General features: G+C 55.4%; 3 protein-coding genes across 6 annotated transcripts in view; all 3 read right to left on the bottom strand.

The window, feature by feature from the left end:
* Positions 1 to 1,468: 1,468 nt before the first annotated feature.
* TRIM65 (tripartite motif containing 65) lies at positions 1,469 to 10,375 on the bottom strand. Of its 2 annotated transcripts, XM_012453689.2 has the most exons (6): positions 9,974 to 10,375; positions 6,990 to 7,085; positions 6,501 to 6,734; positions 6,244 to 6,418; positions 6,051 to 6,116; positions 1,471 to 4,288 (listed from the first exon to the last, which is right to left on the bottom strand). In XM_012453689.2, exons 1-6 carry the CDS (start codon positions 10,373 to 10,375, stop codon positions 3,714 to 3,716), a joined length of 1,548 nt encoding a protein of 515 aa, XP_012309112.2. In that variant the 3' UTR covers positions 1,471 to 3,713. The 2 variants fall into 2 exon arrangements, with proteins under 2 accessions (XP_012309113.2, XP_012309112.2); XM_012453690.2 differs by lacking the exon at positions 6,051 to 6,116 and having other exon boundaries at positions 1,469 to 4,288.
* A 1,848-nt stretch (positions 10,376 to 12,223) lies between these two features.
* On the bottom strand, positions 12,224 to 18,763 carry MRPL38 (mitochondrial ribosomal protein L38). Its single transcript, XM_012453688.2, has 9 exons — positions 18,685 to 18,763; positions 18,416 to 18,595; positions 15,989 to 16,123; positions 15,685 to 15,893; positions 15,204 to 15,276; positions 15,000 to 15,045; positions 13,218 to 13,376; positions 12,875 to 13,011; positions 12,224 to 12,699 (listed from the first exon to the last, which is right to left on the bottom strand). Exons 1-9 carry the CDS (start codon positions 18,749 to 18,751, stop codon positions 12,563 to 12,565), a joined length of 1,143 nt encoding a protein of 380 aa, XP_012309111.2. The 5' UTR covers positions 18,752 to 18,763; the 3' UTR covers positions 12,224 to 12,562.
* A 3,752-nt stretch (positions 18,764 to 22,515) lies between these two features.
* FBF1 (Fas binding factor 1) overlaps positions 22,516 to 25,621 on the bottom strand; it is a 29,305-nt gene continuing 26,199 nt past the window's right edge. For all 3 annotated transcript variants that reach the window (XM_064369635.1, XM_064369634.1, XM_064369636.1), the window contains 2 exons: positions 24,109 to 24,233; positions 22,516 to 23,468 (listed from right to left, as the gene is read on the bottom strand). In XM_064369635.1, coding sequence (XP_064225705.1) covers positions 23,385 to 23,468; positions 24,109 to 24,233 — 209 coding nt within the window. In that variant the 3' untranslated portion in view covers positions 22,516 to 23,384. The remainder of the gene's footprint in view (positions 23,469 to 24,108; positions 24,234 to 25,621) is intronic.

Raw genomic sequence — 25,621 nt, 5'->3', positions numbered from 1 at the left:
GCACTTTGGAAGGCTGAGGTCAGGAGATAGAGACCATTCTGGCTAATACGGTGAAACACTGTTTCTACTAAAAATACAAAAAAATTAGCTGGGCGTGGTTGCACACACCTATAGTCCCAGCTACTCGGGAGGCTGAGGCAGGAGAATCGCTTGAACCCAGGAGGCAGAGGTTGCAGTGAGCTGAGATCGCACCACTGCACTCCAGCTTGGGCGACAGAGCGAGACTCCATCTCAAAACAAACAAAAACAAACAAACAAGCAAAAACAACTCTTTCCTTTGTACATTACCCAGTCTCGTGTATGTCTTTATTAGCATGAAAACAGACTAATGCACCTGTCTGGCCTCCAATCCACCTCCCTCCAATCCTGCTGGCCCATGAGATCTCTGTCTTTCACAATCTCTCCTGCCCTTGTTCTGTCTCCAGGTGTCCTTCCACCTGACTGTGCGTAACTGAAGCCCAGAATCTGTAAGGGGGTCTGGTGGGTAGGCCAGACATGCTGGAACACCCACAGGCCAATCAAACATGTCCCTTTTTCAGATGTCACATCCCAAGTCTGTGCTGCCTTTTCCCTCGATCCCACTGTGCATTTTCCTGGAGAGGAGATGGAGAGTTCTGTCAGAATCAGGCTGGCTAGGCATGGATTGCTCAAAGCCAGGAGTTCAGGACCACCCCGGGCAACATAGTGAGAACCCTGTTCTCTATAAAAAATTAAAAATGTAGCTGGCGAGGTGGTGTGCAACTGTAGTTCCAGCTACTCAGGAGGCCGAGGCAGGAGGCGGAGGCTGCAGTGAGCAGAGATCCCGACCCTGCACTCCAGCCTGGGTGACAGTGAGGCCCCCATCTCTCTCTCTCTCTCTTTTTTTTTTTTGAGTTTTGTTCTTTGTTGCCCAGGCTCGACGACAGCGTGCAATCTCGGCTCACTTCAACTTCAGCCTCTTGGGTTCAAGAGATTTTCTTGTCTCAGCCTCCCGAGTAGCTGGGATTACAAGTGCCTACCACCACACTGGGCTAGTTTTTGTATTTTTAGTAAAGATGGGGTTTTACCATGTTGGCCAGGCTGGTCTTGAACTCCTGACTTCAGGTGATCCACCCTCCTCGGCTTCCCAAAGTGCTGAGATTACAGGTGTGAGCCACCGTGCCTGTCCTGGCCCCATCTCTTTAAAAAAAAAAAAAAAGAGAGAGAAAGTGATGGCTCAGACCGTTGGGGCTTCTGCTGCAGCCTTGGATTAGAAGGAAGTATGAGGTGGGGACAGCAATGACGGCTGCCTGGCCAGGCCAATCCTGCATCCTGCCTGGCTGGGCATTTCAGCTCCACTGCGGGCCCTAGCTGGTCAGCAGGTCCTGCCTGCCGGGCTGCGCGTGTCAGAACTCCTCCCCATGTCTGGGAGCTCCCAGCTGAGGATCTTGCTGGAAGGTCCTTACCCAGGCTGCACCAATCCAAGAATCTGGCCTGCTTTTGAACGAACAGCCATAGGCTAGGAGCAGGGACATAAGACGGAGAATTCAACGGTGGCAGTGGCCGGGGTGGGTTGTCATGTGGGAGATTTTTTTTTTTTACAAATATAAAAACATTTTATATATTAGGGAGTATGTATATTGCATATATTATCCTTTTAAAAACTTTTATTGTGAAATATTTATCCATGAGTACATATAACATAGATGCACAGTTTTAAAAGTTACAAAAGCAGACACCCCATTTTGTTTTGAGACGGAGTCTCGCTCTGTCGCCCAGGTAGTAGTGCAGTGATGCAATCTGGGCTCACTGCAACCTCCGCCTCCTGGGTTCAAGCGATTCTGCTGCCTCAGCCTCCTGAGTAGCTGGGACTGCCACTCAGTAGCAGATGCATGCCACCATGCCCGGCTATTTTTAGTAGAGATGGGGTTTCGCCATGTTGGTCAGGCTGGTCTTAAACTCCTGACCTCAGGTGATCCACCCACCTCGGCCTCCCAAAGTGCTGGGATTACATGCCCAGCACTTATGTGCCCAGTGAACCACCATGCCCGGCCCAAAGCAGACACCCTTGGAACCACCTCCCAGAACAAGAAATGGAACATCACAAGTAAAAAAAATTACACCTGCTATACGATCTGGCAACCCCACTTCTGGAAATACAAGCAAAAACGTGGCTGGGGTCTTCGTGGCAGCATGCTCTGGAATGGCAAAGACCAGACCACACCTAGAGGAGCTAGCCTGAGCTGGCACCTGGCTGCTGTGAAGCCCCATGCCCGGGGTGGGATGCTGGACTGAGGTCCTGCCAGTGTCATGTGCTGCTCAGTGACGGGGTTGAGGGGCCTTAGTCGGCCTGATTCAAGGTGGCCTCACTTCGGCCTTTTATATAAAACAATCTTCAAGTGCTCATTGCTCCGTGAGTGGCTCACTTGAGGTAACTTAGCCTACACACATGACAATCAATGTGGCCAGGCATCCTGCTCAGAAATATTCACCAAAAGCTGGGCATGGTGGCGCACACCTGTAATCCCAGCTACTCAGGAGGCTGAGGCAGGAGAATCCCATGAGCCCATGATGGCACCACTTCACGCCAGCCTGGATGACAGAGGGAGACTCTGTCTCAAAAAAAAAAAAAATCTCATTGTTAGTTTTTTTAATTTTTTTTTGAGACAGCCTTGCTCTGTCACCCAAACTGGAGTACAGTGGTATGATCTCGGCTCACTAAATTACAGCTGAGAACTGTAATCTCAACTACTCCACCCCCCAGGTTCAAGCGATTGGTGCCCCCCACCACGCCTACTAATTTTGTATTTTTAGTAGAGACGGGGTTTCACCATGTTGGCTAGGCTAGTCTTGAACTCCTGACCTTGTGATCCGCCCGCCTCAGCCTCCCAAAGTACTGGGATTACAGGCGTGAGCCACCACGCCCGGCAATACTGATATATGTATAGCTAAAAATAAAGCAATTTAAATGTCCAGTAGTGGGTAAATAAATTTGATAGCCATTAGAATGACTACAGCAATCCATCAGTAAAAATTTTCAATCATGTGAAAAATGCTTATGTTAAGTCAAAAAACTGCAGAAAACACTGTAATCTCAGCTACTCCAGAAGCTGAGGTGTGAGGGTCCCTTGAGCTCAGGAGCTCGAGGCTGCAGTGAGCCATGACTGTACCACTGCACTCCAGCCTGGGTGACAGAGCAGGACTGTCTCCTAAAAAAACAAAAATGTTTAAATGCAGAAAACAGTTGTTTATCGCATACTATTTTAAGGATGCACAAAATAAAAAAAGACTCCAAGATAGGACGGATGTCTACCCAAATGTTACAAAAAATTAGCCTCAGGCGGGAAGGAGGGAGGAATCCATCTTCCCCTGGCTCACTGCCCCACACTGACTGCTCCTTTGGCCCATTATCATCTCCACAGGCAAATTCAGGTGGATCTGAATTTTGTCACACATGCTGTCCTGTAAGCCCAGAAGTCCCCTGGGCACTGCTCTAGCCTCCTAGGTCCAGGCGATGCCTAGGACTGGGTTCTGTTTGGGGTGAGGGCTTCCCATTTATCCCTTCCTAGACCGTGTCCCCTTCTAAGAGGCTGGAAGTGTGAACTCTGGGTTTATGCTCACCCCCACACCCCCAATCTCTCTCTGAGTCACAGAGAGGCCAACAGCTGGTCCTTGGGTCCCCAAGCTGGAGCTGGGCAACTCTTGGGCACACAGGCAGGGTGGCAGGTGTGCCAGGGCTCCATCCCATGCCTTCTTCAGCTGAGCACAGAGACCTCTTCCTGGGGCCCAGGAGGGAACACAGCCCCCGGCTGATGGCACAGGGTCAGTGTCCTACCCTCGAGGAGCCAGAAGACGGGGATGAGGGGCTGGGTGAAGAGGGCATGGAAAGTGTGCAGGGGCTGGGTCCGGGGCTCCAGGCTGTAGAAGGTGAGGCAGCCTGAGGCCATGTCCAAATCCATGCCCAGGAGCCGCCCCGACACCTCTGGGAGGCGCTGGGCCTCCCCATTGTGCCAGGCCTGGAGGCCGTCCTCCTGGACGCAGAGCCCCCAGGAGCAGGGGCCCCGGCCAATGTTGTCTGTGTGGGGCCCCAGCCTGCACCGTGGCAGTTGCGGGTAGGAGACGCCCAACGTCACTGAGTGGTCTGACACACGCACCTCCCAGTAGTGGCGCCCGGCTGGGAAGCTCTGGACACACTGCACCTGCCAGAGCTCGAAGCTGCCTGGCCCAGCTGGGCCCCGGGACTGACGACAGTGTTTCACCTGCCGGTCCTGGTGTGATAGATAGAAGTGACGGTTGGCACTGACGGGATCAAAGGTTAGATTGCGATAATCTGTTGGGGAAAAGACAGAGGTGGGCTAGGGGTCCTGTCCAGAGAGAAGACAGCACAGCCACATCTCCATTTACCCACTGCTAAACAGCCGCTGGGCACATCTCCATTTACCCACTGCTAAACACCCGCTGGGCACATCTCCATTTACCCACTGCTAAACACCCGCTGGGCACATCTCCATTTACCCACTGCTAAACACCCGCTGGGCACGCTGAGCACATCTCCATTTACCCACTACTAAACACCCGCTGGGCACGCTGAGCACATCTCCATTTACCTACTGCTAAACACCCGCTGGGCACATCTCCATTTACCCACTGCTAAACACCCGCTGGGCACGCTGAGCACATCTCCATTTACCCACTGCTAAACACCCGCTGGGCACATCTCCATTTACCCACTGCTAAACACCCGCTGGGCACGCTGAGCACATCTCCATTTACCCACTGCTAAACACCCGCTGAGCACATCTCCATTTACCCACTGCTAAACACCCGCTGGGCACGCTGAGCACATCTCCATTTACCCACTGCTAAACACCCGCTGAGCACATCTCCATTTACCCACTGCTAAACACCTGTTGGGCACGCTGAGCACATCTCCATTTACCTACTGCTAAACACCCACTGGGCACATCTCCATTTACCCACTGCTAAACACCCACTGGGCACGCTGCGCACATCTCCATTTACCCACTGCTAAACACCTGCTGGGCACGCTGAGCACTGGCCACCACCTCGCAGGCGGAATCCTCTATCAGCCCCATTCACAGCTGAGAAAACTGGGGCTCCGAGAGCCATTAACTCGGTATTAAGTGGAAGAATTACAGATCTGTGTCCCAGACTCTGTCCTTCAACACATGCTGGCTGCACCTGCTTCAGGGTGGATGTGCACGAGGTGTGCAGGGGGTGGGGCCAGGCCCAGAAATCCAGGACAGAACAGTCACAGCACGTGCCCCCCAATCACACATGCATACAAACAGGTGCGCATACAGTGCTCAGCACACACAGGCGCACACATGCGCTTCCTTGCCCACCACACACAGGGACAGATGTGCACTTCCTTGCACACCACACACACAGGCGCACACGTGCACTTCCTTGCACACCACACACAGGCGCACACGTGCACCTCCTTGCACACCACACACACATGCACTTCCTTGCACACCACACACACGGGTGCACATATGCACTTCCTTACACACCACACACGGGCACATGTGCACTTCCTTGCACACCATACATGGGTGCACATGTGCACCTTACACACCACACGGTGCACACATGCACTTCCTTACCATACACAGGCGCACATGTACACTTCCTTGCACACCACAAATGCGCACAAGTGCACTTCCTCGCACACACAGGAACACACGTGCACTTCCTTGCACACCACACACGAGTGCACACGTGCACTTCCTTACCCCACACACGGGCCCACACGTGCACTTCCTTGCACACCACACAGGGCACACATGCACTTCCTTGCACACCACACGCACTTCCTTGCACATCACACACGGGCGCACACATGCATTTCCTTGCACACCCTACACACGGGCGCACACGTGCACTTCCTTGCACATCACGCACAGGGACACGTGTACTTCCTTGCACACCACACACACAGGTGCACACATGCACTTCCTTGCACACCACACACAGGGACACGTGTACTTCCTTGCACACCACACACAGGCGCACACATGCACTTCCTTGCACACACACAGGTGCACACACACGAACAGCCTCCTTACTGTGCCAGAGTTTCCTCCTCAGTGGACAAATTGTGCTTGGGACCGGTGCCAGGGGACCTGGAGCCTCTAGGGGGCAAAGCAGTGTTAGGGGAGTGGTTGGAGAGATCATGATGTGTGGGCCATGACCCCCGTCCATCCCCCTAGTGGGAGGGGCAGCTGGGCCCAGTGGGGGGGGGTCTGGGGTTAGCCTTACCCATGGGGCCTAAGTCCACAGGCTTGGCTGGTGCCCCAGGGTGGCCCCCGTTTTCCAGGAGGAGGCCACACAGCCGGCTTAGCAACTCCTTCAGGTCACCCAGCTGTTGGTCTTCGTCCCACTGCAGAGGGGTCAGTGGCCCAAGAGGCTCTGGGGGCTGGAGGAGCTGTGATTCCTGAGCCCCAGGGAGAGCAAGTAAGCTTGGGCTCGAGGTGCCGGGAAGCAAGTCCCCCCACCTGTGCCCTGACACCTGGCACCTGCAGGAAGGTCAGCACATCCCCCTGCTCCAAGAGCTCCTGGATCCTGCAGCCATGGCGAGCCAGAGCCTCCAAGTGGCCCCGCAGTCGCTGCTCCTCATCTTGAGCCTGTGCCAGCGCCTGCGTCTTGGCTGCCTCAATGCTCCTCAGCGCCGCCGTGTGCTGCATCTCCAGGGCCTGCAGCAGGCTGCTGAACTTGCCGGAGACTGAGGAGGCCAAGGTACAGGCGGAGCTCTGCATGGGAACAGGACGGGCTTCAGGGTGGCCAGGGTCCTGCGCCACGCCAAGGCAGGCTAGGGCCAGGGTTGCTCGCTGAGCTGAGGGGCAGGGATGTGGGCAGCCAAGGTCCTGGGAACCTCCCCAGGCCCCCTGTGCCCAGCTCCCTGCTCAGCGCCACTCCCTGCTGCCCGGTGTTCCAGGGACCAGCTGGTGGCCACCCCCAGGATGCATTGTGAGGCCGTGGTGGGCGGGCAGGCACGGGCCTCGTACCTGGATCTGGCTGCTTTGCTTCTGTAGCTCCTGTAGCTGGCATTCAGCTTGGGTGGTCTGTTGCCGGGTAACCTCTAAGCTGGCTCTCAGCTGGGCCTGTGGTGCCCGCCCGTGGGACAAGCAATGAGAGAGGGCCAGGATTGGCTGTGACATCCTTCCTTAGACAACCAACCATGCCTGCAGACGCCAGGCAGCCCCTCTGCATGCCACCCCGGGCCAGCCTCCAGAGCACCGGCCTCGGGACCTGTGTGCCGAGGGGTCTGGACAAAGTCCCTCCTCGCCTGCAGTGGGTTGAATCTGAGCAGAGCGGAAGCCTTGGGCTCAGGACCCAACTTCATTCCCATTTCTACCTCTTGCATGTTGAGCAAGCTGGGGCAAAGCACCTGCCCTCTCTGGGCCTAACCCTCCACCCATCAATATATGAAAGCGGTAATGCTGGCTCAGAGGGCCTTGCAAGGATGACCCCAAACACTAAAGCCATTGGTCTCTGTCTCACTGCAGAGGGATCAGTGGCCCAGGAGGCCCTGGGGCTTGAGGAGCTGACTTCAGGGACCATCCAAAGCACCAAAGCTGTCTGACAAGTGGCCCGTTATTTGCATGCACAAAGTAGATTATTCAGGGGACCCAGCCAGCCCCTGACCCTAGCTTTGGGCATGAGGGGAGAAAAAAGGACCCCTATGCAGCTGCGCTCCCCGATTCCCTTGGGAATGAAAACACCATGCTCTCATGGGAGCAGGACAAACCAGGCAGATATCAGGGGCCCCGTTCCCAGCGCCTGGTCAAGAGCTTCACCACCTTGCTTCCGCTCCCCTCAACACATCACAGAGGAAATGGGCTCAGAGAAGGTGATAATTTGGTCAAAGTCCTCAGATCTTCCCAAGCCCAGCACTCCTCCAGGTCCCCCGCCTCTAGCATTTAACACAGGAACACAGGAGGTGGGAGGGTGGGCTCTCCCAGGGCACCTGGCCCTCCCCCAGGGACAGCACCCCCATGTGCCTTTCCCTCTCTCTTGCAAAATCCTGGTTCCCCTGGTGCCACTGGCTGCCCCTGTTGCTCTCTTCCTCTCCATGGCCATCATGTACTGGCCTCCATTGCAAATTTCCATGCCTAGTTCAGTCTTCTGCACCCGCCCGTGAGCAGTACATCTCAGCTCATCCTCCTTGGCGGCCTCAGCAGCTACAAGCAACGTCCCCCAACACTCTGGAGCCTTCTTCCTTCACCTCATCTCAGCCGCTCCTGTGAACGCACCCTGGCCCTTGTCACCAGCTCCACAATCTCCATTCTAGGTATCCATTCTTCCTTCTCTGACCACCGCCTTCCTGCCCTCTCCTGTTCCAGCTGCCTCAGTCCCAGGCCTCCCACCTCGCCAACCCCCAGCCGTGCACCCCTCCATCCCTCCCTGCCCATCAGGCCACCCCTTCACTTCCTGTCCCATCCAGTGTCCCTGCACCATCCTCCGCCCATGCCTTAGTCCCAGCCCTCCTCTGTCTCCAAATGATTCCATCTTCGCTGTTGAAATGGTCTTGTGGCATGGGCCACCTCCATGGTACCGATGCTGAAGGTCATTTCTGTCCTTGTACCGAGCCTCCGGTCAGTATGGGCACCCTGACCGTTCTCTTACTGGCACCCTTGTGCCGTTTCCCCAGGCTTCCCCATCTCCCTGGGAGCTCCAGCTTGGTTTGACTGCAGGCAGGGCCTTCTCCTCCTCCTTTCCGGAACCTTCTCTCTCTCCTGTGCTAATGACTCCCAGCTCTAGACCTCCAGCTCCCTGCTCCTGAGCTTTGGACAGTTGCCGCAGACCCGTCCCCTGGTTTGTCCTACTGGCGACTCTGACCTCTCTATATCTAAAGCCAAACTAGGCCTCTCAGCACATAGCACCCCAGCCACATGCTTGCTCAACACAGAAACCCAGGTGTCTCCCTTACCACCCTCTCTGCTGTCCCCCGTGTCCCCTCTGGCCTGCTTTTGCCTCCACAAGGTACTGCTCCAGCTCAGCATTTCTCATCTCCTCCTCCATCATGGTCTCCTCTCCCTGCCCCCACAACTGGTTCCTAGTCTCCCTGCACTCCTGCCCCGGGGCTGCTCCTCGATTCAGGTCTTATGCCCACTTCACCCCCCAGCCAGGTGATCAGTCTCCATGAAGCCCAAATCTGATCATGTGCCACCTTGCCTCCAAGCCCTCCTCTGTCCCCAAATGATTCTGTGTGATGGGCCCCATCCCCCTAGAGTAAGAGCCAGACTCCCCCAGGACCCTGCCCGATCTGACCCTGCTGACCCCCAGGGCCTCGCCCACAGATCTCAGTGGCACAAATCTGCCCCCAGGGACCCTGCGGGCCTGGTTCTTTCCCGTCCCGGAACGGGGACCAGGCTGCCTCCTCTGCCTAGAATGCTCTTTCTCAGATCTTTCTTCTGGCTGGTGCTTTCTCAGCCCTCACGTGCCAGTCTGAAGGTGGCCTCCCCTGCCCGCTTAGCAGGGTCACCCTGACATTGCTATCACAAGCCATGTGCTTTCCTCACTGCATTTTGTAACAGTACATTCACACCTGACTGAAACACTGACTTCTTAAGTGTATTCTAAGCCTCTTAAGGACAGGGAGCTCCTCTGATCCATTTACCAACAGCCCCCAAGCCTTCCCACACAGCAAATGAAAGGAGGCTCGCAGATCGCCGGTGACACATGACGCCTGGGCACGTGGCAGGGAGCTGCTGCCTCACGCCCAGGCTTCTGCGTTCATCCAGAAGGCACCGAGCAGCTCCTGAGACCCACCCTACCCTGTGGCCCTGGCTGGGCTGCACATCCCAGTCGGATGCACAGACCCGCGATTTTTATAATCAACTCCCAGGTTGGGCGAAGCCGCCTCCAGTTGAGGCTCCCCGCCCCCACCGGGCGCCCGGAGAGAGCAGGGCGCGGCCCGCGGGAGTCACCGGGCGGTGGCCAGGCTGCGGCGGGCCCGGCCCCCTCCCGCCCCCGTCGGTGGAGTCACCTCCCGCTCCAGGCGCTCGGCGTCCAGCAGCGCCCGCTCGTGGAGGCGACACTCGCACACGGTGCACACGCTGCACACGCAGCGGCCCTCGGTGCGGCAGAAGAGCTCCAGCGGCCGCCCGTGGCGGGGGCAGCGCGCGCCAGGGCCGGGCTCAGGGCCGGGGTCCCGGGCGGGCCCGGCGCGCACCACCTCCAGCACGCCGCTGAGGGCCACATTGCGGCGCAGCTCCGCGCCGTCGGGGAAGGGCTCCCGACACTCGGGGCACGCCTTCCCGCAGCGGCCCCACCAGTCCCGGATGCAGGCCCCGCAGAAGTTGTGGCCGCAGGGCAGCGTCACCGGGTCCCGATAGAGTCCCAGGCAGATGGCGCAGGTCAGCTTCTCCTCCAGTAGCTGCGCTGCCATGGCCCGGCGGCGGCGGCGGCAACGGGGTGCGCCCCGGGCGTCTTAAAGGGACCGCGGGCCTCGCGCGCTGAGGGCGCCCGGGAGTGGCCAACGCGGGGCGGGGCGAGAAGGGAATCCCGCCCAGGGACGCGGACGGGCGCGGTAGGCCCTCCTCCGACACCTCCAACCAGCGGCCGCCGCCGGGGCCCAGGCCACCTCTGCCCGCCTCGGCCTGGGCCGCTCGAAGGCTTCGCGTTCTCGCGTTGCGCCCCTCCCTACCTCCAGGCTCCGCGCCACCCTGGCCGGGAGCTGCGTCCGGCTCCCTCGGGTCCAGGCCTGGCGGGTCCATCCCACTCCCCTGGGCCCTCAGCCCAGGTCCTGGAGACCAGAGGCTCGAAAACCCCGCCGGGGGCCGGGCGTGGTGGTTCATGCCTGTAGTCCCAGCACTTTGGGAAGCCCGAGGCGGGCAGATCATCTGAGGTGGGGAGTTCGAGACCAGCCTGACCAACATGGAGAAGCCCCATCTCTAATAAAAATACAAAATTAGACGGGCGTCGTGGCGGGCGCCCGTAATCCCAGCTACTCGGGAGGCTGAGGCAGGAGAATCGCTTGAACTCGGGAGGCGGAGGTGGCGGTGAGCCGAGATCGCACCCCGCGGGGCCCCCGGGCTTCTGACCACAGACAGCGCGGAACCTCTTCTGGACTCATCTGTCAATCGCCTAATAGCATAGACCACCCCCCGCCCAGCCCTCTGGGGTCGGTGATGAAATGAAAGTCAGTGCACGTGGGCGGGTGGGCTCCCTGCAGACTCGAGGAGTGCTGCTGCACTTTTTCCTGGAGCTGGGTTTCAGGCACTTGCCAGACTGGGGTGTCTCCCTTCGCTGGGCTACACATAATTTTGGTTCTTTTAAAGTAAACAGCGAGATGGAAATGTCTGATCACCAAGAGACAAGGACCAGTTAACTGGTGTTTTTCAAACGGCCCTTGAATGAATACACAAACCAGCTTTCAGCTGGAACCAGCATCCCCTCTCCCTGCTGCCCTCTGCTGGGGAGAGTTCCTAGCCTGGGGTCCGAGCGGATCTGCAGCCTCAATATTTAGAGGCACTCCAGCATTTCCCCTGCAGCCGAGCAGCGCAAAGCTGGTCTGGAGACCTGGCCCCCACCTCCCTGGGCAGTGTTTATCAGGCCAGGGGGAATCCAGGAGAGGTAAGGCCTTTCTAACCAAGCTGGGCTGATGTTGAGGCGGCACATGCTCTCACTGCTGCTTGGAGCAAGCACTTCATCCTCTGTGCAGTGATAGGTGGTCTTTCTGGAAAAAGTGCACTGATCTACCCTCCAGCTACTAGTTAGCCAGCCTTCTGTTTTTGGGAAGGGTGAAACAGAACACCTAACCATCCAGCGAGAGGCTCCATGGGGCTTTCTGACCCTGAGCGGTTCTGAGACATGCTGTTCCCTACTTGATGTGGCTTCTCTTCCCAAGCCCAGGGTCGGGGAAGGAGCCTGCACAGAGGGTCAGTGCTGGGGCAGGCACTCTCTCTCTAGGGGCCTGTAGGATCCCCGGGGCACACAGCCAGTGCTCAATAAATGCTCCCTCCTCAGCCCAGCTGCTCTGCTGCACTTTTTCAGGGAGCTGGGTTTTCAGCACCTGCTGGACTGGGATGTCTCCCTTCCCAGGCCACACCTGTTTTTGGCCCACTGCCTTCTTTTGCTTCGGATCCCAGGGCCCCTGCCACCCTTTGAAGACAGAATTGAGGGCCCACCTCATGGGCGGGGAGCAGCCCCTTTCCCACCCATGAAGCAATACAGCTCCATCAGGGGCCTCTGGCCCTGGAACACCGACCCAGGCCAGCTACAGCAGAAATCATCATCTTTTCAAATTTATTTTTTATTTTAAAAACAGGCAGGGTCTCATTATGTTGGCCTAGGCTGGTCTTGAATTCCTGGACTCAAGCAATCCTCTCTCCTCAGCCTCCCAATGTTGGGATTACGGGTGTGAGCCACTAAGCTCGGCAAGAAATCTTTATTCACATTCTCCACACCATCACCTGAGAGTCCCTTTCACTCCAAGCCCTGGGCCTGATGGAAGGGAGCCACGGAGGGGCTGCCCCAGGCAGGGCCCAGACCCCAAAGCCTGGGCCTCTGGAGCTGTGTCTTCACTGTTGCTGCCGATCAATCCTATGCTCTGAGGTGGGCACACTCTGGCTCCTTAGTAGATGCCATAGGTGGGCTCATGACTGTCCCTGTACCGGTCCAGGTAGCGCAGGGGCTGCCGGTGGGGGAAGCGCTTCTGCTTGGGGTGGTAAGGGGGCGGCCGAACGAACTCAAACACTGGCTCCCGCATGTCTGCAACAACAGCGAGGGAAACAGGGGTGGTCTCCTGCTGGCCTGCACCCCCTCAGGCTGAGGGCTGCCCATCAGGGGCCTGCCAAGGCCCTCTCCTAACAAAGCTTCTCCCAGGCAGGGCAGGCGAGGCCTGGGAGCTCAGGCCCACCCCATGCCTCAGCCCCATGGCCCTTACCTAGAAGCTGGTGGAAGATGTGGGTGACAGAGTCATCCCAGCGGCACTGGAAGAAGGACAGGCTGGCTGGAGTCATGGCTTCTTGGTGTTTCTTATAGAAATCAAAGGTGCGGAAGGTCCGCTGGGCCAGCTGGTAGCTATGAGAAGATGGAGAACATTGAGAGTGGGGAGCTGGGCGCCAGAGCCCCACACGCCTCCACCCGAGATGCCCCTGTGGGTCTGCTGGCACCCTATCCTGCTCTTCTACCAGCCTCAAGGCCAAGGTCGAGGGAGAACTGAGCAACGGTGACTATTCCAGGGGAGCTGGCCTGAGGCCAGGTTATGTGCTGGGGGTGTTGATTACCAGGGTGAGGGGCGCATGTCTTCGGAGAAGTCAATCAGCTGGTCCTGTTTGAAGAGCAGGAAGACAAGACGGTGGATGCCGGAGCCTCGGGCAGGGAAGGGGGGGAGGTAGGGACACGTTTCCTGTCCTTCAGCCACCCGGTTGCCCGGGATGTTGGTTCTGGGAGGGGTAAAGTCCCCATTAATAACCGATCCAGGGAGGTGGCAGGAGTGTCCCCCCAGCTCCACACACACCCTAGAGGCTGACATGACTCCCTGGGAGGATGGCCCTAAGCGATCTCTCTCCTAGGATGGAGGAGGAAGCCAAGCTCTGTGGACGCCTGGACATACTACAAACAGGGCTCCAGAGAACATCAACTTGATAGTGAGACCACGCAGCCTGCTTCCAGGCCTCGGGAGCCAGGAGGTCGGCCAGAGTCACTGAGGCTAGTTGGCTGCTTTTCCCTCAGCATCCTGAAGTCTCCAGGACCTCGTCAGGGAGTGTGTGCCCAGCCTGTCACAGGGGCGGCCACTGCCTCAGGACAACTCCCCAGAGGGTCCTGCCACACAGGTTGGTAACTGCAGTTGAATAAAAACGACAGAAACCAGCCTCCCAGTCATTGTCCCCAATTAACCAGAAGGTTCAAAGCTGGGGTCACGGGCCTGACCTCTGCCCCCTGCCCTGTTGTTCAGAGCCAAAAGCTACCAAGAAGGTAGAAGGCAGCCCAGTGGTTCAAGGGGCACTTGGGGGACACTACAGCTCCCGGGCTTCTCCCACTCCCTCCCCCACATGACTATCACAGTCCACCTCAGGTTGAGGAAGTCAGGTGGTGACATTATCCCAGTTTTATAGGCAAAGAAATGAGTTTAGAGCGACAAAAGGGCCGGGCATGGTGGCTCAGGCCTGTAATACTAGTACTTTGGGAGGCTGAGGCAGGCAGATCGCTTGAGCTCAGGAGACTAGCCTGGGCAACATGGTGAAACCCTGTCTCTATAAAAAATACAAAAATTCCAGCCGGGCGCGGTGGCTCATGCCTATAATCCCAGCACTTTGGGAGGCCGAGGTGGGTGGATCACGAGGTCAAGAGATCGAGACCATCCTGGTCAACAAGGTGAAACCCCGTCTCTACTAAAAATACAAAAATTAGCTGGGCATGGTGGCATGCACCTGTAGTCCCAGCTACTCGGGAGGCTGAGGCAGGAGAATTGCTTGAACCCAGGAGGCGGAGGTTGCGGTGAGCCGAGATCACGCCATTGCACTCGAGCCTGGGTAACAGCAGCGAAACTCCGTCTCAAAAAAAAACAAAAAACAAAAAAGAAACAAACAAAAAATTCCATGCCAAGAGCTCTTTGTATAAAAAATAAAAATAAAAATCAATTAATAAATAAATACAAAAATTAGCTGGGTGTGGTGGCTTGTACCTGTAGTCTCAGCTACTCAGGAGCCTGAGGTAGGGGGGTCACTTGAGCCCAAGAATTAGAGGCTGCAATTAGCCATGACTGCACCACTGTACTCCAGCCTAGGGGAGAGAGTGAGACCCTGACTGAAAAAAAAGGGGAGCGGGGAAAAAAGGAAAAAAAAAAAAAGATGAGGCTTGCTCGGGCTGACTGAGGCCTACTGTAAGCTTTGTCTCCTGTAGCTGTCTTCAAGTACACACCTGGATCACAGGGCCCCTAACCCCCTCAGGAGGCAGAGGTCGGGGGTGAATTCAAAGTCCCATGGGTAGTCCGTGAAACTCAGGTGCAGCTGTTCCAGCTCCCGGCCGACCCTCCCGCCTGGGCCCTCCCCATCCCCGGTACTCACAGCAGCCAGTGGAGGTACTCAGCGTCCGGCTCCAGCAGGTGCCCATCTGCAAAGAAACACACCCGCTGACCATGGCCCAGCTGCCCCGCCCCTTGTTAGGAGCCAGTGCTGGGTATCTCCACCTGGCACCTTCCCCAGCCCCCCAGGGTCCTGGCTCATGGGAGGTAAGGCGGGTAGGAGGCCTGGTGAGCCCCAGACACCCACCCAAGCTAGTGAGTAGCAACGTCCACAAGGAGCCCTCTTCTGCCTCATAGGTCACCTCTGGCGCTTGGGCAGCCTGGCAGAAAGAGAAGGAAGCTGTCAGCTCCACCAGAGACAGAGAAGCTGTTGCAGGAAGGCTTGGAGAAAAGGGTGCCCACTCTGACCCAAACGCCCTTGACAGCCCCTGGCACAGGCAGGTAGGCAAAGGGATGCTTAGAGAAGCAGCCCTGCAGAGTTGCCCGTCCAGGCAACAACCACAAAAAAGAAGGTGTGCCAAGGCCTGAGCAGGAGGGCACAACGCAGACAGCAGGCCGGTCACAGGAATGTGCTGAGACGGAGCCTCTTTTTCCTTCATTTTGTACTAAATTCTTGGTAATTGTCATGGTGTTGTCTTCCAGGAAGTCAAAGAGAGAACAACAAAATTCCAAACCCAGGAGTGTCTGTGTGCACACAGGGCAGGGAGAAGGCCCAGGTGAGCAGTTACCTCGGTTGGAGTCACCTCATTGCCATAGTACACGGGCATCAGGTCGTCCTCACCCACAGCGTAGGCCACGTGCAGGGCGACTCGGGGCACAAAGGTGGCACCATGGAATAGGTCTCGGTACAGGCCGTAATATTCAGCCAGACGCTGCTTGTGGTAGGGGCCAGAGGTCCTCTCCCATTCGGCGCGCACGGCGTCCAGTGGGACACTGGCTGGACAGGAATAAGGCCAGTTGGGGTACAGGGTGGGGGCAGGGACACACTCTGTACCCCAACTCTGAGATGGCCCCTCCCCCGAGAAGGCTTACCTGTGCGGAGGCGGGCAGCCCGCTCCTCTTCTACACTGGCCCGAAGCTCCCGGATGACTTGTTTCCTTTCCAGCAGCTGTTGGGTCCGGGAGACTTTGGGTGGAGGCAGCCCAATATCAATCTTCTCTTTGAGATCTGGGGAGGGAAGATGTGTTGGAAAAACAGGGTCATGGCTCACTGCAGCCTCAACCGCCCTGACTCAGTCTTCTGAGTAGCTGGGATTATAAGTGTACACCATCTTGTCTGACTAATTCTTGAATTTCTTGTAGAGATGGGGTTTTGCCACGTTGCCCAGGATGGTCTGTAACTCCTGGGCTCAAGTGATCTTCCTGCCTCAGCCTCCCGAGTAGCTGAGATTAAGGCACAAGCCACTGCCCCTGATGGGGGGGCACATCTTCTTGGTTAAACTACCTGTCCCTACCTAGTGCTCTCATTCTGCGCTTCAAGCTCTGCTGCTCAAGCTTTCCCTGTGATTCACAGAACTAAAACTTACTATGCAGTCTACTTCCCAGACCTGAACAGGATCTTGTTGTTAAGCAAATCAGATATGCAAATCAGATACAACGTGAGGTTGCGTTTTTGTTTTTTTTTGAGATGGAGGCTCGCTCTGTCCCCCAGGCTGGAGTGCAGTCTTCAGATCTCGGCTCACTGCAACCTCCGCCTCCCAGGTTCAAGCAATTCTCCTGTCTCAGCCTCCCGAGTAGCTGGGATTACAGGTGCCTGCCACCATGCCCGGCTAATTTTTTGTGTATTTTTAGTAGAGATGGGATTTCACCCAGGCTGGAGGTTGTGTTTTTCTGATCCCCAAACCAGTCACAGTTTTGTCTAGTGGGAAACTGAAGCCAATTGTCCTTCCAATTATGGTTGAGATCGCCTCCAAGCCTGTTCACAGGTGGCTATGAACACCCAGCTGTCCCGGGTAGAGTGAATGACTGATGCTAGGATATAAAGAAGTGCTTCTTGGCCAGGTGCGGTGGTTCACACCTGTAATCCCAACACTATGGGAGGCGGAGGCAGACTGACCACTTGAGGTCAGGAGTTTGTGACCAGCCTAGGCACCCCCATCTCTACTAAAAATACAAAAATGGGTGTAGTGGCCCATGCCTGTAGTGCCATCTACTTGGGAGGCTGAGGCAGAAAAATCGCTTGAACCCAGGAGGCAGAGGTTGCAGTGAGCCAAGATCGCACCACTGCACTCCAGCCTGGGCAACAGAGCAAGTCTCCGCCTTAAAATAAAAAAAAGAAAATAATAATAACGAAAACATACTGAGCCCTTATCAGAGATGGCATTAGGCAAAAATGCCAATGAACTGCATATTTTAATCCTCACGGCAATTTTGTGGCAAAGACACAATTATTTTATTTTACAGTTGAGGACACAAGCTCAGGGATGATACCCCTAAGAGGGTGAGCTGGGATTTAAATCGGGCTATTTAGATTCCATGCTTGTGCCTTTAGCCACCACAAAACTGCCTTTATAAATGCTTTAAAAAAAAAAAAAAAAAAGGATAAAAAAAAAATCCAGCCGGGTGCGGTGGCTCACGCCTGTAATCCCAGCACTTTGGGAGGCTGAGGCGGATGGATCACGAGGTCAAGAGATCGAGACCATCCTGGTCAACATGGTGAAACCCCGTCTCTACTAAAAATACAAAAAATTAGCTGGGCATGGTGGCGCGTGCCTGTAGTCCCAGCTACTCAGGAGACTGAGGCAGGAGAATTGCCTGAACCCAGGAGGTGGAGGTTGCGGTGAGCCGAGATCGCGCTATTGCACTCCAGCCTGGGTAACAAGAGCGAAACTCTGTCTCAAAAAAAAAAAAAAAAAAAAAAAAAATCAGAGTGGGCGTTGGACATAAGAAAGAAAAATCAAATTAAAAAAAAAAAAGGATATACTCCATAAATTGTAAGCACCTTAAAGGTTGGGTTCTTTTTTGAGTCACTCTACCCAAGACTTTAATTTCATTCAGCAAAGTATTGCACACGTACATTCTTGCACTGTTTAGGTGCAAGGAACCAATGGAGAGCAAGACAAGCAGGATCGCTGTCCACAGGGCGCTTACAATCTAGGGAGAGGCAGCGCAGAGTCGAAATGCAGTGTGGCCAGAGCTACCTACAGAGTATTTTAGGCGCACGGAAGGGTATCCCAATATGGAAGGGCAGGTGATCAAGATTTTAGGGGTAGATATTTTAGCAGCTGGAACTCTAATAACAGGGGAAGCGAATTTTCCAAGTATGAGGACACAGAAGGTGTGAAAAATACTGGCGTGATTAAGCTGCCGACAGTGCACACAGGGCTGCAGGCGGGCCCTTCCATTCCCCCAGCATCCACCGGGGCGCTGGCAAAGCTTGCTCAGCGTCCGGGGAAAAAGCCGAAGGGTCTCCTGAGTTCCCGCGCCAGTGGCCGCAGCCCCTGCTCCAGTCGCCCCGCACCTGTCTTCTCCCCGAAATGCTCCCGGTAGGTCCGCCACCAGTGCGGGGCCTGCGCCTCCTGCTCTGCCTGGCGCCGGTAGCGGTCGAAGCTCCGGTACTTCTCCAGCTGGTCCAGGTTGCTCACGTCGATGTCCTCGTTGGGCATCGGCCCCAGCGGGGGTGTCCGGCGGCACAGGACGGCTGTGAGCAGAGAGAGGACGTCAGGCCGGCGCCCCAGAGGTCGGGCGACAGGGTCCCCCCAAAAAGCTGCCCATCCCCACACCCCTCACCTGAGGTGCTGAAGGTCCGCCATCTCCGACACCCGCCCAGCGAGGCTCTCCACCAGGGCGCCGCCATCTTCCCACCGGCCTGCGTCACCGCGGCCGCCAGTAGGACCCGGGCACAGTTGGCCAGCGCGGCGCCTGAGCGAACCGCGGCAAGCCCCGCCCACACCTGGCCAGGCCCCGTCCCCAGGCCCAACACTGAGCACCGCGCTGCTGAGCAGGCCTCAGACGCTCGCCCCGGAGGCACTTGCACCATCGTCTGGGCTGGAGATGGAGGTGGTCGCGGCCTGCAGGCGCCCAGTTCCAGAAGTGCCCGGTGGACCGCGGGGCGGAGCTGAGAGTAGCCGGTCTCCTGCCCACGGCCGGCAACCAGGGGGCGGCACCGACCAGGGTCGACCGGCAGGGTCCTCACCCAGCCCCGGAACGCGGCGTCCAGTTCCCCAGGGACGCCGGCGTGGATGGGAGAGGGGATATGAGCTCAGATTCCGGAGTAGGCCTGCTTGTTTATTTTTATTTCAAGACGGGGTTTCACCATGTTGGTGAGGCCGGTCTTGAACTCCCGACCTCAGGCGATCCGCCCGCCTTGGCCTCCAAAGTGCTTGGATTACAGGCGTGAGCCACCATGCTCAGCTCTAACCTGCTTGGTTTTAAAACCTAGATTGAGGGCCGGGAGCAGTGGCTCACGCCAGCACTTTGGGAGGCCTAGGTGAGTGGATCACTTGAGGTCAGGAGTTAAGAGACCAGCCTTGCCAACACGGTGAAACCCAATCTCTACTAAAAATACAAAAATTAGCCCGGCGTGGTGGCGGCCGCCTGTAATCCCAGCTACCTGGGAGGCTGAGGCAGGAGAATCACTTGAACCCGGGAGGAGGAGGCTGTAGTGAGCCGAGACGGCACCACTGCACTCCAGCCTGGGCAACAAGAGTGAAACTCCGTCTCAAAATAATATAAATAAATAAATAAATAAATAACGGGTGTTATTTATTTATTACAAGTGTGAGCCACCGCACCCGGCCACCTTGTTCTTTTGTTTCTGAATCCTTTTCTTCGGCCTCTAAATCCACCTACGCTACCCCACAACCCCCAACCCTCTCCAGATGAAGACGTACGGGGCCTCGGCAGGTGGCAGTGCATTGCTCCATCTTGTCCTCTCACTGTCCTAGAATCCCGAGTGGCGCCTGCTTGGACATTAACTGAGAGGCCTCACATGGATTCCCATATGTACCAACTTGAAGCAAATAACAATGAATGTCTTGAAACTAGAAGCAGTGGCTCTGCCATATATTTTTTTTAATGATAGAGAGTCTCACTATGTTGCCCAGGCTGGTCTTGAACTCCTGGCTCAAGCCGTCCTCCTGCCTCGGCCTCCTGATGGCAGCTACAGGTGTGTATCACTGTCTGGCACCAGCATTTTTTTCATTACATTCCACGAATATTTCTCTCTCTAAAAGGAACTGAATGAAGCACTTGGGCTCTGATCTTTACAATTTTGAAGGAAAAAGAGCAGCAGCTACACAACACTCACTTCTGGACTCCGCCCTCTACAAGGTCTGTGGCCTGGGAGAAGGCTGAAGGGGATAATTGGGATGCCTGCCACACCCTGATGGCGGTGACAGGAATGCTGGGTGCTTACACTGAGGAAAGTGCCATTATAACTGAGCGCCTGTGGAATGCCTCTGCTTGGCTGTCCCCCCAGGACTGTATACTCATCTGTGCCACCACCCACTCACCCAAGTCAGGAACCTGGGGGTCCCCCAACCCGTCTTCCTTTCCAACCCTCCATCCCTGGCACCAGGTCCGAGGGCGCTTTTCTGTGAGCCCTCCCTGCCATGCCCGGCACAGACCTGCCCAAAGTCCCTCCCCTGCACCATTGCCAGCTGCCTTCTCACACGCCTTCTGTCCTGGTCCCCACCCTGCAGACACATGAGTTTTTTGTTGTTTTGAGACGGAGTCTCTGTCGCCCGGGCTGGAGTGCAGTGGTGCAATCTCGGCTCACTGTAACCTCTGCCTTTTGGGTTCAAGCCATTCTCCTGCCTCAGCCTCCCGAGTTACTGGGATTACAAGCAGGTGACACCATGCCTGGCTAATTTTTTTTGTATTTTTAGCAGAGATGGGGCTTCACCATGTTGGCCAGGCTGGTTTCGAATTCCTGACCTCAAGTGATCCACCCATCTTGGCCTTCCAGTGTTAGGATTACAGGCGTGAGCCACCGCACCAGCCAATGAGTTTTCTAAAATACAAATATGGTTTAACCTTGTTTAAAACCTTCTAGTGAAGACCTGAAAATCTGGCTTGAAGAGTTGCATGTCTTTAACAAGATACACAAAGCGCTCTCAACCCATTCCCTCATTCTAACCTCTTCTCCCTACTGTTTTGAAGGCCATACTCTCCCCTGTGGGTCTCCCAGCACCAGCCTCACCGACGTGTGCTTGATCACCTGCAGGTCCTGCAGGTGGCTGCCTAGATGCCAACTGCCCCTGGGCCGACGTGCCCATCCTTAGGACCCCTCCCCCCACAATGCTCTTTGCACAGGTCTGCCTCAGAACTGGTTGAGTCTCTTTTGCTGGAGAATAAAATTTGAGGCTTAACCAAGGCTTCCAACGGGGCACATGACGCTTCACTCCTCAGTGCTGGTACCAGCTCCAGAAGCACCTGAAAACATCTTCCTCCCACTCCAGCACCATGTGTAGCCTGCTCCTCTGGGAGGCAGGAGAGTCAGGTGGCTCACAACCTGGGGCTTGGGGATCGGCCAGAGCAGAGCTCAATTCCAGGCTTAGCTACTCACTGTCACTTTGGGCAGGTTATTTTTTCTATTTTTTTGAGGTGGAGTTTTGCTCTAGTTGCACAGGCTGGAGTGCAGTGGCGCAATCTTGGCTCACGGCAACTTCTACTTCCCAGGTTCAAGTGATTCTCCTGCCTCAGCCTCCTGAGTAGCTGGGATTACGGGCATGCACCACCATGCCTGGCTAATTTTGTATTTTTAGTAGAGATGGGGTTTCTCCATGTTGGTCAGGATGGTCTTGAACTCCTGACCTCAGGAGATCCACCTGCCTCGGCCTCCCAAAGTGCTGGAATTACAGGCGTGAGCCACTGTGCCTGACTAGGCTGTTTTTTGTTTTTTGTTTTTTTTTTAAGATAGAGTTTTGCTCTTGTTGCCCAGGCTGGAGTGCGATGGCACAATTTCAGCTCATTGCAATCTCCACCTCCTGGGTTCAAGTAATTCTCCTGCCCCCGCCTCCCCAGTAGCTGGTATTTTAGGCATGCGCCACCACACCTGGCTAATTTTGTTGTTGTTTTTTTTTTCATAGAGACGGAATTTCACCATGTTGGTCAGGCTGGTCTTGAACTCCCAACCTCAGGTGATCTGCCCACCTCGGCCTCCCAAAGTGCTGGGATTACAGGCATGAACCACTGCGCCCAGACAGGCTGGTTTTTCAATGGGAACATCTGCCTGCTCTTTGAGACTTCTTGTCCAGCAAATAACAGGAAACACAGCAAACATTTTCTTTCTTTCTTTTTGAGACAGAGTCTTCCTCTGTCACCAGGCAGGAGTACAGTGGCACGATCTCAGCTCACTGCAACCTCTGCCTCCCAGGTTTAAGTGATTCTTCTGCCTCAGCCTCCCAAGTAGCTGGGACTACAGGCATGCGCCATCATGCCCAGCTACTTCTTGTATTTTTAGTAGAGACGGGGTTTCACCATGTTGGCCAGGATGGTCTTAATCTCCTAACCTCGTGATCTGCTTGCCTCAGCCTCCCAGAGTGCTGGGACTACAGGTGTGAGTCACCACGCCTGGCCCACAGCAAGCATTTTCTAAGAAATAAGTATAAACTCTGATGAGCCATGGCGAAAGCAGTTTTTTTAAGCTTAGTCAAGCAAAGCAGAGGGAGTAGAGGAGGAACGAACAATCTCTATTAGTTGTGATCAGTTCTTTGTCAGCTCCACTGCACAATTTGGATGGGCTGTGACTTTGGGTACGTGAGCAGCACAGAGAAGCCTTCCCTCCTTGTCCCTCCCCACACCCCACCATTGCCACAGGTCCCTCCACCGCCGCTGGTGGAGCACCCAGATGAGGAGGAAGCTGAAGAGGCCACTGTTCACCCAGGCTGGTTGGTCCTTTGGGCAATGCTGGGAATAGGGTGGGGGCTCTGGGCAAGCCCAGAAGGAGGCAGGCCCGGCTGAGTTCCAGGAACATCTCACACTGAAAGGGAGACTCTGGCTGGTGCGCTTACTGTACTGCTAGGAGGCCAGAGGGCCCTTCTCCAGCTCATCAGGGAGGGAGCTGCTCCGGCAAGGAGGAGGAAGGCTGTTTGTGGCATCCCTCAAGAAAGCTCCTGCCTCAGAAGAGGCCCAGGCAAAACGAGCCCACAACAGTCTACCTGTGGAGTAGGGGGGAGCCCACAGAGCCCACTGAGAGCTGGGGATCCTCCCTGCCAACTCAGACCCTCAGATCCAAGCTAGATGGCTTTGGGGAGGGCAGCCAAAGCTGTGGTAAGACAGCCTACATCACAGAGCCCCAGAGGAGGGGCTGCCCGGGCTGGCACACTTGGAAAGGATTAACTTGCACCTTGTGCACAGAAGAGGTGTCATTAGGCCTTGGGCATCTCAGAATCATCCCCAGGCACTGCCTCCGTGGAGGCAGCAGGAGGAACAGGAGAGACTTCTGGGGCCAGAGCCCTCTGTTGGGGAATTGGCTGAGGTCCCACTCAGGCTGAATGAGATGTCAAATTGTGGGACCCTTTCTTCAGGGTCTCCAGGAAGAACTGTTCATTCTCCAAGAAGTCGTGGTCCTGCAAGGCAGATTTGGATGGGAGGTCACCTTCCCTGAACTGAAAGAGGGGTGGAGCCCTGGACACTAGCTGAGCCTGCCCTCACTGAGGCCCCTCCCCACATCCTCCCTGACTCTGCCCGGCTCTCAGTCAGCAGGGGCCATGAAAGAGCCCAGGTGTGGAGCAATACAGACCACAGTGTCAATCCTGGCAAGGCTGTTTGCTGTGGAACTAATGAGCACGTGACTTTGTGTCTCTAAGCCTCAGGTCCCTTGTCTGTAAACATTCCTTGTAGCCCTTCCTTGTAGGGCCATGTGAGCGTAAAAGCTTAAAATATACACAAAGTGGGCCAAGCACAATAGCTCATGGCTGTAATCCTAGCCACTCCGCAGGCCAAGGGGGTAGGATCACTTGAGCCCAGGAGTTTGAGACCAACCTGGGCAATATACTGAGACCCCATTTCTAAATATAAATAAATAAGAAAATATAAACAAAGCCTTCAGCCCTGAGCTTGGCACATGAAAATGAGAACTGGCTCACAGTTCTATTCCCCAGGAGCTGGGGTCACCCCTCCCCAGGGCTACCGTGTGCTCCTCCCACCTCTGCCCTGAGCTGGAAGGACTCATGAACATGAGGATCCCCAAGGTCAGGAGAGACTCACCTGCTCTGCCGTGTGCCTCAGCAGCACCAGCCTGGCATGGAGGTGCAAGGGGCTGGGGTCTGGGCCATTCGGTGGCTGGCTGCACCAAGGGGTGGTGGGAGCAGGAGGCATGAGGGCTGAAAAGGCTAAGGAGGAAGTCAGGGACCAAAGTGTTGCTGGAAAAGCCGCCGGTCACAGCTTGTTCCTGCAGGGCTGTGCGCCCCTGCCAGTGGGTGGAGCCTGGTCATCCACTCAGGGTGCAATGGCACTAACTCTCAGAAGCCTCTGACAAATGCATACCTGCTCCTACCTGGCGAGGCCATTTCTAGGAATTCATTCAAATGAAATCATCAGGCAAAGGTACAAAGATGTATGTAGGAAGATGTCCACTGGGTACTCTTTAAGACAAGTCACTCAGCACAGAGCAGCCTCACGGTGGAAAACTGCTGACTGGGAACTGACTACATGTTTAAAGACTGATCTGAAAACCTGTTCCATGTGTACATGACTGAGTGAAAAAAGTCAAGTTATCAAACAACACATACAATCCTAATTTTGTTTTTAAAAACGTATGTACCAGGCCAGGCATGTTGGCTCATGCCTATAATCCCAGCACTTTGGGAGGCCGAGGCAGGGGGATCACCTGAGGTCAGGAGTTTGAGACCAGCCTGGACAACATGGCGAAAACCTGTCTCTACTAAAAATACAAAATTACCCAGGTGCAGTGGCACATGCCTGTAATCCCAGCTACTTGGGAAGCTGAGGCAGGAGAATCACTTGAACTTGGGAGGTGGAGGTTGCAGTGAGCTGAGATCACACCACTGGACTCCAGCTTGGGTGACAAGAGTGAAACTCCATCTCAAAAAAAAAATATATATATATGTACCAGAGTGGAACATTATGTACCGAAACATTGAAAAGTGGTTCTCTCTAGACTCGGAATGGTGTTGAGGGTGACTTTTTTTTTTTTTTTTTTGAGATGGAGTCTTGCTCTGTAGCCCAGGCTGGACTGCAATGGCACAATCTCAGCTCACTGCAACCTCCGCCTCCCAGGTTCAAGCGATTCTCCTGCCTCAGCCTCTCGAGTAGCTGGGACTACAGGCATGTGACACCATGCCCAGCTAATTTTTTTGTATTTTTAGTGGAGACAGAGTTTCACCATGTTAGCCAGGATGGTCTTGATCTCCTAATCTCATGATCAGCTCGCCTCAGCCTCCCAAAGTGTTGGGATTACAGGCATGAGCCACCAAGCCTGGTGAATTTTTTTTTTTTTTAATGAAGTCTTGCTCTGTCACCCAGGCTGGAGTGCAGTGGTGGGATCTTGGCTCACTGCAACTTCCACTTCCCGGGTTCAAGCAATTTTCCTGCCTCAACCTCCCAAGTAGCTGGGATTATATGTTCCAGCCACCACGCCCAACTAATTTTGTCTTTTTAGTAGAGACAGGGTTTTACCCTGTTGGCCAGGCTGGTCTCGAACTCCTCAGGTGATCTGCCCGCCTCAGTCACCAAAAGTGCTGGGATTACAGGAGTAAGC

This window comes from Aotus nancymaae, unplaced genomic scaffold (assembly GCF_030222135.1).
Source record: "Aotus nancymaae isolate 86718 unplaced genomic scaffold, 86718_ANA_hifiasm-v0.15.2.pri h1tg000089l, whole genome shotgun sequence".
Taxonomy (NCBI): Eukaryota; Metazoa; Chordata; class Mammalia; order Primates; family Aotidae; genus Aotus; species Aotus nancymaae.
This window is presented reverse-complemented; position numbering and strand designations above follow the sequence as displayed.

Excerpts from the sequence above, each read along its gene's own strand:
- TRIM65 (XM_012453689.2), bottom strand. The coding sequence starts at position 10,375 with ATGGCAGCGCAGCTACTGGAGGAGAAGCTGACCTGCGCCATCTGCCTG. Across the intron at positions 6,419-6,500 it reads ATGTGCTGACCTTCCTGCAG|GAATCACAGCTCCTCCAGCC; the intron begins GTGCCAGGTGTC and ends CCTGGGGCTCAG. Across the intron at positions 4,289-6,050 it reads GAGGAGGAAACTCTGGCACA|ATTATCGCAATCTAACCTTT; the intron begins GTAAGGAGGCTG and ends TTTCCCCAACAG.
- MRPL38 (XM_012453688.2), bottom strand. The coding sequence starts at position 18,751 with ATGGCGGCGCCCTGGTGGAGAGCCTCGCTGGGCGGGTGTCGGAGATGG. Across the intron at positions 15,046-15,203 it reads GTTGCTACTCACTAGCTTGG|ATGGGCACCTGCTGGAGCCG; the intron begins GTGGGTGTCTGG and ends GTTTCTTTGCAG. Across the intron at positions 13,012-13,217 it reads GACATGCGCCCCTCACCCTG|CTACCAGCTGGCCCAGCGGA; the intron begins GTAATCAACACC and ends ATCTTCTCATAG.